The following is a 14,145-nucleotide window of genomic DNA, read 5'->3' on the forward strand; positions in this document are numbered from 1 at the left end:
AGTTAATGCTAAAACATAGAACTACACAAAAGTCAAAACAATTAAAAAAAATTTTTAAAATGCCTTTTCATTTCAAATTTACAAAAAATGTTATGTAATGGCTTTTTTTTTTTAACTCAAATGATATTCTAAATTTCTAGCTGTTTAAAATTTATGTAACAATTAACAATTAAAATGTACTTAACAATGTAATTTATGTAACAATGAAATAATGAATTCAAATTTTTTTAAGCAACAAATATGTTTGCAGGCTCATTTAAGTTGGCCTGATATAAATTTCACCTGCAAAACCTGATATAAATTTCATTAAAGTATTTGCATGTGCTGTTTTTGAAGCGACGAGCTATATATATATATATATATATATATATATATATATATATATATATATATATATATATATATATATATATATATATATATATATATATATATATATATGTGTGTGTGTGTGTGTGTGTGTAATAATAATAATTAATTTTTTGATTTCTCTTTGGGTTATAAAAAAATTACCTTCTATATCTTGAAAGTCTTTAGATGACAAGTTAGCTAACATTCCAATTGTACACTGGCGAACAAGAGACTAAAAGAATAAAAAAATGGTGATAAATAATTTTAAAAAAATGTCACAAAGGAAGAAATTGTAATCAAAACTTAATTTATGTTAGTAGATTTACATAAATTGTAAACTAAATCCAAAAATTCTATGTACACTTATCAATATCATGCAAATAGATACATTTAAAATTGAGTAATCTAACGAGGAATGCTTGTCATATGACATGCATGATTCAAATTTAATTAATGCTAATTTTTTAAGGAAGATGAATTCTAATACAAAATATCTCAGAAAGTTGAGGTGAATGTTTTGTTAAATATTGTTGAAAGATATGGTATTATTTTAACACAATCTAGATACTTTTTAACAGTAAAATTTCATTTTATGTTTACATATATAAAATAAATATACTAATTTTTCTAAGAACAAAACGAATTTCAAGTTTTTTGTTAGTGATAACGAAGGGAAGAAACAATGAACAAAAACCTTTCACAATTAGAGATATGTTTCCTAAATATATCTTGCAATTTTGCTTAAATTTCAAACAATCTTTTTCGCTTTTCGCCGGACATTGTTTACTAAAATTTAAAAATCTTAAAATATATTACTAAAATTCGCTAACTTAAAAAACAATTTTTTTTAGCCAATTAATTTAAATTTTTTTTTATTATTTAATAAATTGCGAACAAAATTTTAATTTTAAAAATGATAACATGTAACCGATTTTCTATTTAAAAAAAATAATTTGAATAAAATATTTTTTCCCATTTTTTTTTATTAAAACTTTCATTTTTCGAAACATTTGCAATAATTTGTAACAATCTTTTCACATTTTTATTACAGATAATTTTGAAAGTTAGTGTAAAAATAACGTGGAGCATATAAGTACAAAATTATAAATTATTTTTGTACACTTTATGCAATGAAACGAAATAAAATGTAAGCAAAATACATTTTTAGCACAGAAACAATAAATTGGAATCCATAAAATTAGATCTTGTTTCTTTTGAAATGTTCTTAAATATTTTTCGAAGCTTTTATAATTATGCCATGCTGCACGATTATATGAGATTCGGTGAATGTCTTTCACTTATTTATAAATGATGAAGATCAAAAACTTTATAAATTGAGTTAATTAAAATTATAATCATATGTTAAATTATAAATTTTATTACAACTTAAAATATTTGGGAAAAATTCTAAACTTCTAAGTTAGAGAAGTTGCTAGTTCCGTGCTGCTAAATAAGAACTAAAAACCATTTTAATAGGTGCTGCCATCTTATTACAATTTTCTGAACTAGCGAAAAAATGAAAAATTTTGTTTCATCCAATAACGCCATCTTTTAACCATTTCTGAAAACATCATTGTTGTATTAATTTGGTGGTGTTTATTTCCGCGTTAAAACGGAGTTGTTTTGAAATAAAATAAAATAATTTCATCGTGAAATTAATATGTTAAACAAGTGATTCATTACATTATTACCACCACCACCAAAAAAAAAAAAAAAAAAAAAAAAATCCACCACACAAAGGGAAAATAGAAAGCACAAAGGAAGAAATAGAATGAGTTATATTTTCTAAAAATCAAAAGCTTTTTATTGTAAAATTTGATTACAAATACATTTTGAGTAAAAAACGTCGATATTTATCTTTCTTCTATAAATTCAAAATAGTATGTGCCTGAAAGTATAAATTAACACGTGAAACTGTTTCCCGAATCTTAAAACATTTCAAATATCATATATTATATTCATATATCATATTCAATCATCATATATCATATTCAAATATTAAAACATTTAAACGTTTCAAAACAACTGTTATCTCCCTAAAATTTAAGCTTGATAGGAAGGTATATATGACTTAAATAAAATATAAGCAATAATGAAACTGCAGTAGGTCTAACTGTATGCGAAGAAAAAAATAAGTCCTTTCAAACTTTTGTGTTCTTTTTTTTTTAAATTGTGTTTTTTTACTTTAAAAAAAGTCACAATGTAGCCCAAAATTAAAAAATAATTCTAATCATGAAAAATGTATCTTATGGCTATTGCACATTTCAAAATTAAATATAACCAATATCATTATTTTTTTAAAAATATTTCTTGCTGCTTTAGAAACTGTGGTTTAATTATAACAACATACCTTCATTATATTGGGCCTCATAATATCATACTTTTGAGAGTTCGTTCCCCCGCTGTTCTCATAGTGTGAAAAAAAATTAAAATTTTATTGAATTCACTCACATTCAAATTACTAAAATTTGTCTCTTATCAGATAACCTGTGAAATAACTACCACTGCAAATATTAAATACCAATTTAATAGTATATAAGGCATGTAAACTAGTTAATGAAGTCTATAATTAAATCCCCTCAATGGTGACCTGCGGACGTGATTTGAACTTTTTAACGTCGATGGATGGTCCACATTAAACAGTTGATTTGCTTAAAATATAGCTTAAAAAAATCAGTAAAATTAATGAAAAACTTACGGCCAATAAACAAAAAATGAAGAAAATAAAATAATGAGCGAAATGATATAAGAAAATAAAATAATGAGCGAAATGATATAAGAAAATAAAATAATGAGCGAAATGATATAAGAAAATAAAATAATGAACAAAGTGATATAAATAAACAAAAAATGAAAAAAAAATATAATGAGCAAAAATGATATAAAAAAACAGTGATAATCGTTTATCGAATCGTAAATTAGTGATAATCGTTTATCGAATTCTATCACAGATAATATTCTGGAAGGGAAATAATTATTAAAAATATTTTATTTTTCTTCTCGTTTAAAAACTCTTTTGTGAGCATGTTTTCTGCATATTTTAAACTTATTTTATGAGTACTACGTACTCGTAAATTATGCACAGTAAATAAAACTTATTATTATATTTTTCTTAATTTTCTTCGCTAATCTCTCTTTTTTTTATCTTTTTGTCTTTATTGTGTTTTATTAATATATATATATATATATATATATATATATATATATATATATATATATATATATATATATATATATATATATATATATATATAATCTGAATAGATAGATTAACTTAAATTATTACACTGTTTGAAACGTAAATTCATTAATTGCTTTACTTTAATAATTAAAAACATAATAAATTGCACGAATTACAACATTTATTTATTTATTTATTTTTGTTTCGACATCAGTAATGCGTTCTTTTTATATTTATCTGACAAATTATGTTGCAATAATTTAAATTGCTATTTAAAATGAGGGAAAATATAACATACTTTAATCGACATTTCTTGACACTGCTCATATTTTATATCTATAATTCTGTCCCAATAAGTAATAAAATATTTGAAGCATAAATTCACAACATATTCAAATAATAACTCTTTGAAAATAAGAATGCAGTTTAATGTAGCGCAATTCTGGGTTTGAGAATAAATTTTTAAATTCTTTTTCCGATAAACTTGAATACGAATTTTTTTTTTGTTTTATAATGTTTTTCCATGAGCTTGTTAGAACAAGAATAAAATCAATTGCCAGACCATCCCTTTTCGTATTGTCCTAAAGCAGTTACGATTCTGAGAAAATGTCCATAAGCAATATAACGCTTCTTGCTTATTTTCTTCTTATTTATGAAAGTACTCATTAAAGGTTGAGAAGTTTATATTGTGTTGTAAATCACCTCTTCGACTAAGGAATTAATAGCAATAACGACAACACAAATACATTTCCTTCAAGAAAAAGAACGACAAACGAAAAAATCAGAGTTCCGTAAGGCATAAAAAGTAATAACGTGTCTTACTTAGCAAAAAAGATTACCCTAGACTGGATGTATTGAGTAATTGTAGGTTATAGGATAATAATTCCGTCATTGTTATAGATATATGCGATGATTACTATAAAACTTCTTTTTTTAGCAAAATGTAATTTTTTTAAAGGGAAGATGAGACTAATTTTTGCGTCAGCTACTGATCACTATGATAACTAGATATTGGAGGCTCTATAATTATAGCCGATGAGATGATTCTGAGACAATCTCAATTTTTTCCCCTCTTTCTTTTCACAATCTGAGAAGTTTTATTTAAAAATTACACTTTTTCCCTCAACCCTTGGGTACTGATCGATCAGAAAAGGGAAGTTTTTCAGACCGAAGGGAATAATTTGCACTTCGTGATTTATGAAGTGGAGTGGAGATGTCATTAAACACGATTAAAATATCGTTTGCTGCAATTTCTGCATTCGTTACTTGAAACAACGGATCTATCGAAAGGAATAATAACTCTTAACTGTTAGAAGAATAGAAAAGAGACAATTTTATAATTTTATTACAAATAAATTATCATTCTTTTAATAACTATGCATTAATTTGATTAACTTCCTGTCCGAACCCTGTTTTCTTAAAGTCTATTTGTTTAAGTTGATACTGCGAATTATGATAAATTAATTTAATGAAAGGATGGTGTTAATATTCTAAATGTTGCTTGCAGCTTTCAATGCGGGAAAAAAGACACGATAAATTTTAATATCGTTTGCTGTAATTTTTCAAATAGTTACTTAAAGCAATGATTTCGTCTAACGATTAACGTATTGAAGAGAATAAAATATTTCTTTTTTAATATAAATAAATTATAATTATCTCAAATTGTTATTCTCTCAATAATTTCGAAATAATTCGATTAACTTCCTGTCCGAAGCCTGTTTCTTAAAGTCTATTTGTTTAAGTTGATACTGCGAATTATGATAAATTAATTTAATGAAAGGATGGTGTTAATATTCTAAATGTTGCTTGCAGCTTTCAATGCGGGAAAAAAGACACGATAAATTTTAATATCGTTTGCTGTAATTTTTCAAATAGTTACTTAAAGCAATGATTTCGTCTAACGATTAACGCATTGAAGAGAACAAAATATTTCTTTTTTAATATAAATAAATTATAATTATCTCAAATTGTTATTCTCTCAATAATTTCGAAATAATTCGATTAACTTCCTGTCCGAAGCCTGTTTCTTAAAGTCTATTTGTTTAAGTTGATACTGCGAATTATGATAAATTAATTTAATGAAAGGATGGTGTTAATATTCTAAATGCTGCTTGCAGCTTTCAATGCGGGAAAAAAGACACGATAAATTTTAATATCGTTTGCTGTAATTTTTCAAATAGTTACTTAAAGCAATGATTTCGTCTAACGATTAACGCATTGAAGAGAACAAAATATTTCTTTTTTAATATAAATAAATTATAATTATCTCAAATTGTTATTCTCTCAATAATTTCGAAATAATTCGATTAACTTCCTGTCCGAAGCCTGTTTCTTAAAGTCGATACTATAAAGTGAGATAAAATTAGCTTAATGACAGACAATTACATTGAAAGAAAGAAAATTATAAACGTTGTTTACCACTTTCAATAGGAAAAATAAATTTAAATGAATTTTAATATCCATTTCTGTTAATATTTAATTCATCACTTCTGAACAAAGGTATAATATACATTGAAAAATGGAAAAGAAAAAATTGCACATTTTTAATAGGAAAAAATTGCAGTTCTTTTGGCAGTTATTTATTATTTTGATTGGAAGCCTCTTTGTTGAAGTTGGTACAACAAAATGTGATAAAATTAGTTTAATGAAAGTTTGGGTTAGTATTATGTCGTTTACCACTTTCAATGAGAAAAAAAATGTCAATATTGTTTTCAGCAAATTTTTAATTTGCCACCTGTTGTTGATCGAAATCGTAATGATTAACATATTGAAAAGTGAAAAAATAAAATATGACTATTTTGATGTAAATAATTTATATTTATTTCAATAACTGTGCAATATTTTGTTTAACATCCTGTTTAAAACACATTTGTTAAAGTTGATGCTTACAAAATACGATAAAATTAATTTTATGAAAGGTTTGTGTTAGCATTATGAACGTAGTTTGCCATTTTTATTGAGAAAAAAAATGAAATAAATTTTAATACTACTTGCTGTAATTTTTTTAATTTCACGTTAATTTAAAGCAATGATTGATTACTGTCTAAAGAATTAGTAACTTTTAACTTATTGAAGGATGGAAAAGAGACAATTTTACACTTTTAATTATAAATAAATAATCACACTTTTAAAAAATATGCAATAGTTTGATTAATTTCGTTTCCAAAGATCGTTTCTTAAAGTGGACTTGGAATAATACACTGGGAAAAATTCGGTGTCAAATTATGGTAAAATGTACTGTCACTCAGGGTGCTGGTACTTTTAACCGTAAAGTCCAGTTTTATCGTAAAATTTTACAAAAAAAAATATGATGTACAGTATTTTTTATAGTAATAATATTGTAAAATCATTGAATCACAGTAATTAAAGAAATATCATTGTAGAAATTACGATTCAAAATTCTACGGTAAATATAGATTTTACAATAAAATGGATTTTTCTGTAAATTATTTATGAATGCTGCACTCAGGGTGTTAGTAATTTTTACCGTAATTTGATACGAAATTTTTTACAGTGTAGTTTAAATGTCGTTTGGTCCCGCAGTGGACTGATCGTTAAGACACGGTTCCCAGCAGATCACCGAAGTCAAGCATCACTGGCTGCGGTCAGTGTGCGGGTGGGTGACCACTTGCATCAGTCTGCGAAGGGACCGAGGGTGTGCGGTAAACTGTGTAACAATCCTCGTTAAACTGTGCTACCGTAAAGTGCTCGACTTCGCGCTCAGATCGTCGGGCTAGCGAAGCGGGGGTGCCATCCCCTCCGCAGAGGATCAAAATTGTGATGGCATGTCTTCGGATCATCCTCCGGGATGTTTCCCAGACCGTCGCCAATAGCCCATTGTGCAGCTCTAGTGCGACGTAAATTAACAACAACAACTTAAATGTCGTTCGTCGCTCTCTATGAGTAAAAAAGTATTAAAAGAAATATTTTTATTTCCGTTTCAAAAAATTATGCAGTTTAAATATTTGATGAAAAACAGTTGGAGGTTTTAAAGTCTTGCTCCAAGAAGTCTCCGTTTAAAGTATGCAGATGCCTATTTCAACCACTCTCGCATCAATGTAATATGCGGCTTGTCTTTAAAATTTTGTTTCTGAAAAAATTTTGTTTTTAAAATCAGGAAAGAAAAATTATTGAAAAATATTTTTTACATGCAATATGTAAAACAATATGTGCAATAAAGCAATATGTGTAATATATTGTTTGGGATTGAAATAAAAGGAAGTAAATTGGTGTGCTAAAATACCGTTATATTTTAAACTAAAATAATATTTCAAGCTTATTGAAAGAAAACAGAAAGCTTTAACTGAAGATTTCTTTTTCTTCAATTTTTTAATTAGTTGCGACGCAAAATATCCTCTGTAGTAGACGGATCATGGATTAGAATCCCCTTCCTAGCGGGCTTATCATGGGGGGAGAGATTCATGGTTTTCATCTCTACTCAACGCAAACTTAGTTTAGTTCCATCAAAAAGTCATCCGTGAAGGCTTTGTCCCAATGCTTTATCCAGAATTTCTCATGTCTTCTGGGATGGGTTCAAATTTACAAGGCTACGGAGCTGAACAATGAGAATCGTAAACTCCGTCGGCTGTTCAATGCCAGTATAAAAATCTATATATATATTTCTCTTACACGGCGACAAAAAAAAAGCCTTATTACAACTGCCCGAATGGCAACGCTAAAATATCGACCAATGATAGCCGCTAAAAATGTCACACGCCAAATCTAGCTCAAATCTAGCAACATATAGCGCTTTTAAAAACGGAAACTGAAATAACCTTAAACTAGACAGAAGTGAATAGTCTTTGTCGATAGATTTCTATTTTAGTATTTTGTCGAAAGCGCTTTTTTTCACGAATTTATATATTATGAATTTATTTGACTATTTTTGATTTATATCACGAATTTATTTGTTTTATTATTGTTATTAGTTATTCATTGAAAAATGAGTCTCAGTCGTGCTGTTACGCTTTAAGATTTTATACTATAACACATTTCTAATAGGTTTAACGAATTACATGTTTGAATTCAAATTTATTTTAATGACTTAGTATTTACTAAAAAGATGTAATTTTTTTTAAAAATAAAATGTTGTTATATGGATTTGAATGATTGTTTTGAATTCTTAGAATTTTGTGTATTTGCAATGTACCTAAGTTAGTAGCGAGCGAAGTGAGCTTGGTATAAGATTGCGTACAATTTTCGGGGGTTGGCGAGCGTTAGTGAGCAGGGGGGGGGGCAGCCCACTAGTAATATAAAATTTTTTAATTAATTTTCCGCCATTTAATATAAATTTATTTAGCTTGACTGAAAAATTAGTTGTCTAGTTATCAAAAATTGATTAATGAAAGATGAAATTATGGATAAAGTTTATTTCAAAATAAAAGTGTATTGAAGTATTCTGAAATTTTGTTAAAGCGTAGTAAAAATATATTTTTTTTTGCATAAATGCTGGTAATTTAAAATTTAAAAATAATTTCTTAATGTAACTTTTTTTTTTGAAATTTTACATTAATAAAAATATTTAATGAAATGAAATTAAAGAAAATTAAATGCTTAGATAATTAATTATTTCCTATTTTGATTAAGGGATCTGGAATTTAGAGCTGTATTAAGTGTTTAATTTAATTCCTTAAAATTAAACATCAATCATTTACGTTGAAAAACACTTTTTAATTTTTTATAATTAAATATGAGCACTCGATGATAAATATAAGAAAAAAAATTAAGCTCTGAAGCATGAAACTTAAAAACTAGAATTTTTCTTTGTTAAGCAGAAAAGTCGAGTACATCCATTAATTTTAATTATTCATAGTATTCTTAATCAGCTTCTCTGGGGTAATAAAAATAATACCCCGAAATACGAAAAAAAAATTAACGTACCCGGACGATGAAGCATAAATTTGCCCTGACATGTAACTGTTTTTATATCTCCAGGGTAAGGTTATAAAAATAGTTCAGTTTTTTTTTACTAAGCCTAGCCCCGGCCTAACGACGCAGTAGTAAAGCACAATGAGAATTAATCATCACAAAAAATGATTAATTGCAACATTTAAAGCTGAAAAAAAATTACGCAATTACAATGGAGGAAAAAAATTACCCGGGAAAAAATAGTCAGGGATTAAAGCCGGGCATAAAAAAATTTCCCCGTGGGCAAGAGGCAGCTGGATTCTACATCGCCCATAACGTTAATTAGTGAAATTGTTCGTTTGCTAATCACTGAATAATGTAAGAAACTTTGGAAGAAGGAAGAAAAAAAAAATGGCTCGCATTTTACATTTTTGTGATATTTTCTGGCTTAGTTCTCCCATTAAAGTTAATTTTCTTCAAAATTAATGAACCTCATATCCTAAAGAAGAAATGAGTTATGAAAAAAGAATAAAGAACAGTTAAGCAATTATATATTTTTTTCATTTTCTCCTTAGTCGACGGAGGAAAAAAAATATTTTTATAATCGCTCTTATTTTTTTTTCTTTCTTATTAACATGCAAAGAAGCGGCTGGAAATGCTCTAACGTTTATCAACGAAGTGTTTAATTAATTGGTTTTAGTATGCACGAAATAGTTGCTGGGGCATGAAAGATAATTGAAAAAGAAAAATATTGAAAATTGAATAAGTAGAAATGGAAAACAGAATTACGCAGACGTTCTAATGTTCAAAAACAACTTTTTCTAATGTGCAAATTAAAAGAAAAGCTTAATACTTTATCTGAATCGAATTTACAATTGTTTTTAATGTTTTTTTAAAAAAGTTATTAATTATTGCTCAGTTATTAATTTTTATTTCATAACAGTCACTGAACAGCCGACCCAATTTCGGGTATACGGCTATTAATGCTCAACTCCGTAGTCTCTTAATTTTGAACCAAATCCAGAAGACAAGGGAACTCCTGGATCAAGTATTGGGAGAAATGTGCCGCCGTGAAAGGCTTTTTGATGGAACTTATCCTCATCTGCGTTACAGGGAGAGGAAAACCACGAAAAACTCCCATGGCTAAACTGGCGGCAAGGGCACTCTAACCCATAATCCACCTACTACTGAGGATATTTTACGTCAGCACTGTGGTCGGTGCGAGCCGGGTGCGGAATTCAAATCGACCAGATATCGGTGGAATTCGTACTCGGTTCACCTCATTTATTAATTATTGTAGTTTGTTACTTATTATTATTTATTCTTATTCATGATACTCATTGTTTGTTATAAACCTACTATCACTTTATCACTTTGAGCCACTCAGTGGGTTTGATTTATTTAGGTAATTTTGGTTCAGTGTAATTTTAGTGCCCTTTATACACTCATTGACAAAAAAATTAGCGCACCAAGAAGGAGTCGCCAAAATGAAGCGAAATTTTACATACGTAATGACTACTTTGATGTAAGTAAATGATTAGAAAATGAAAGATTATCGTTTTTCTTTGATTTTCTAATCATTTACTTACATCAAAGTAGTCATTACGTATGTAAAATTTCGCTTCATTTTGGCGACTCCTTCTTGGTGCGCTAATTTTTTTGTCCATGAGTGTATTTAGTGTTGTGTAGCCAATTCCAGTTTTGATTCATTAAATTCTGCACCCCTTCCATTAATTAGTTTAAAGAAAGCAAAATAAGTCAGATAAAAATGAAATTGTACTGCAAAAAGTTAAGGATTAAATTACGATATAAAATACCGGCATTGCGGGTGCATTATCTGTAAAATCCATTTTTATCCTAAAATATTGCATCTCAATTTTTTCAATTTTACCTCAACCACTTTGAACATAGGTGTACATTAATTCTCCAGCAAAGTTCGTCTCCTAAAAATAGTGAAGTAATTACTGCAATTCCAAAGTAGCTTGTAGTCACCACATTAAAAACAAAAGTAATGTAGTTTTTCTGACCACTGCTTTTTGTCATAATATAATCCGGAATTTTTAACATTGACCTCCTCCACACAAATTTTAGCAAAGTTCAGCTGAAAGTTATTAATTTACATTACAGTCTATTCCTTAATTTGAATGAAAGAAAATTACGCTGTTTTTAACTCAGCAGATAAGCTCTTTTATATAAAATTTTATCAAAGTGTTCATTAAATCTTTACCATCTTTATCACTGACCACGGCTTTTAACTAGATTCTACTTTATGATTCAAATAGTTGTAAAATTTAATGGCAAAGGCGCAAGTTTGATTTAAAGCATCCTTAAGATTTTTTTTTAATTTTTCAACTTTATAACTGCTTTACCATAAATTCTGTATTACAATAGATATGAAAATTGTAATGCTAAACAAAAGGATCATAGAAATGTCTGTATTGTTTGCATAAAAAAGCATTGTTAAGCCTTAAGTAAATAAAATTAAAAAACAAACTTTTTTAAGAAACTATAATTGGCTTGTATATTAGGACGTGCTATAAAAGTTTAGCCAGCTGGAATTTTAAACAAGCTGGTTATCATAGGAAGCTAGGACAATATTGCAATCCATTCATTTTAAATTTTTTAATTATGATTAGACATTTTTTCCGGTTACCATACTTACAAAAAATAAATTTCACCAGATTATATTTAAATTTAAGATTTTTTAAATAAAAACAAGTCATTCAAAAGCTCACGCTTTTCGATATTGTAGAAAGGAAAAAAAAACACTGCTTTTGTGTCATTATTGAAAAATATCTTAAGATGCTACGCTTTTCTCAATTTTAATGATCCAGTTCACAATTCTCAAGCTATTTAGCACTATCCATAAAATACGGTTTCTTTTTTCCATAAAAAATTCCAACTTTCATTACCACTGATATTTGTTATTCTCGAATATTCTTTTATGTTCGAAATCTCAAATCTGTTTCAACTAAGTGTTCTCGATTGTACTCATAAAGCAACAATTTATGTCACAAAAACATCTCAATGTTGGCGATTTCAAAGGATTTAGAGGAAAGAAAAAGAAGCGATTTTGCCTGACTTAAAAGCATCAGTAATGATTTTGTTACCGAAATCGCAAATAAATACGATTCTTTTCTTACTTGAAATCGATTCCTTTTAGTATTTTAGTGGAGCGACTTTCAAACCTCAAGTGGCATCGAATCATTTTCTTATTTCTACTTTTTTATTGGAGGAAAATGAAGAGAAAGAGCATTTCGGAATTCCTTGATGAAAAGAATAATTTAAACGCCATTTGTGCTTCGATGATCGGGAAATACACCAGACATTTCGGGTGTCCTACCACCTTCTCCTCATTGGATTTTACGTTCTCGTTATTGTTGGAATCTTTAAAACAAAAAGCCGTTAAGGGATCGTTGACAAATTGATACTTTTTTAAAATGATTCGAAATTTAAATTGATGATTAGTTAAAAGTCCAACTTGTCGAGTTAAGTATATTATTGTAATTTGTGTTTGTTTGGAGAAAAAAATATATTAATCTATTGTTTAATATCAAACCAATGAGGAAAAAATAATCTATGACAGTTGTTTTCAAAATTTTTAGCTATGGAACCCTAACTGATTAACCTTCTTTTATAGGAAACACCACTATAATAAATAAAGTTATATGGCAATTATAAACATATTTACAAAAGAAACAATACTAAGCATTCTGTGAGGAATTAAATTCATTCTTTTATAGCCTTATCAGTATAGTCTTAGCAACAGCCAGTCTTAACAGTTTTATCATCTGTTTTAAAATTAGGTGCTATGTTGGACAGTTGAATTGGCGAATCTAGAGAGGCGTTTTGTCTAATTCTGAATTAATTGTTTTTGATGTATGCATAAATTGAAAATAAATAAAATAAACTGAGTTATAATTTCCTTTGAAATGAAAATGAAAAATAACTGTTGTAAACATTTAGAATGGTTATCAGAGAAACACATTGTTGAGTTTAGTTACTTTCTTCGCATTGTTTGATGGGAAATACTAAATCAATTAAAGCGATTTTTTTAAATATAATATTTTCTTTCTTACTGATTACTTACATGACTTATTTTCAAATTCAACCCAAATATTAAATAAGTAATGATTGAATATAAATATAATTACAGTTTTAAAAAATCGGCACAGGCTTAAAAAATCTCTTAAATTTCGGAACCCTAGTAAAACTGTTAGGGAATACTTGGGGTTCCTCAGAGCAACTTTTGGGAACTTCTGATTTATGGTAGGGAGATAAGGAAAACAATAATCAATGAAATTATTTTAAAATATTTAATACAACTACAAAGGTATTAGTTTTTTAAAAATAAAACTTAATTAGATGATAGAAGGATAAAATAACTTTTTTTCAACAATATTAATAGCCAAATGTGATGAATACTGTCTAGTACAATATACTTTGGTAAAAGAATTCTGATTTTTCTTTAGAATTTTGATATAAATACTACAGTATTGTCGTCTTATAATCTAGATATTGTTTTTTATTTCTTTAATTTTAATTTTTCCTTTATCTTTATACCACTGAGAATCCGTCTTACGTTTTAAAAATTCAAACATTTCATTTGCGGACTTTAGTTTAAATACCTTAACTTCACTCCCTTTCTTTAAATTGCTTGTTGCAACAATGCTTATCAAAATGTTAATTTTATAATTTATTTTTTCATACATATACCATAAAATGTCTTTTCCAAATATAAATTTTTCTAGTTCATTTCTTAAATT

At 27.4% G+C, this 14,145-nt stretch overlaps 1 protein-coding gene across 2 annotated transcripts in view; it reads right to left on the bottom strand.

The window, feature by feature from the left end:
• Positions 1–14,145, bottom strand: part of LOC107453364 (uncharacterized) — a 63,551-nt gene that overhangs the window by 25,127 nt on the left and 24,279 nt on the right. For both annotated transcript variants that reach the window (XM_087168927.1, XM_043040537.3), the window contains exon 5: positions 514–583. In XM_087168927.1, coding sequence (XP_087025053.1) covers positions 514–583 — 70 coding nt within the window. The remainder of the gene's footprint in view (positions 1–513; positions 584–14,145) is intronic.

This window comes from Parasteatoda tepidariorum, chromosome 1 (genome assembly GCF_982258835.1).
Source record: "Parasteatoda tepidariorum strain Cologne lab strain chromosome 1, Ptep-v5.0, whole genome shotgun sequence".
Taxonomy (NCBI): Eukaryota; Metazoa; Arthropoda; class Arachnida; order Araneae; family Theridiidae; genus Parasteatoda; species Parasteatoda tepidariorum.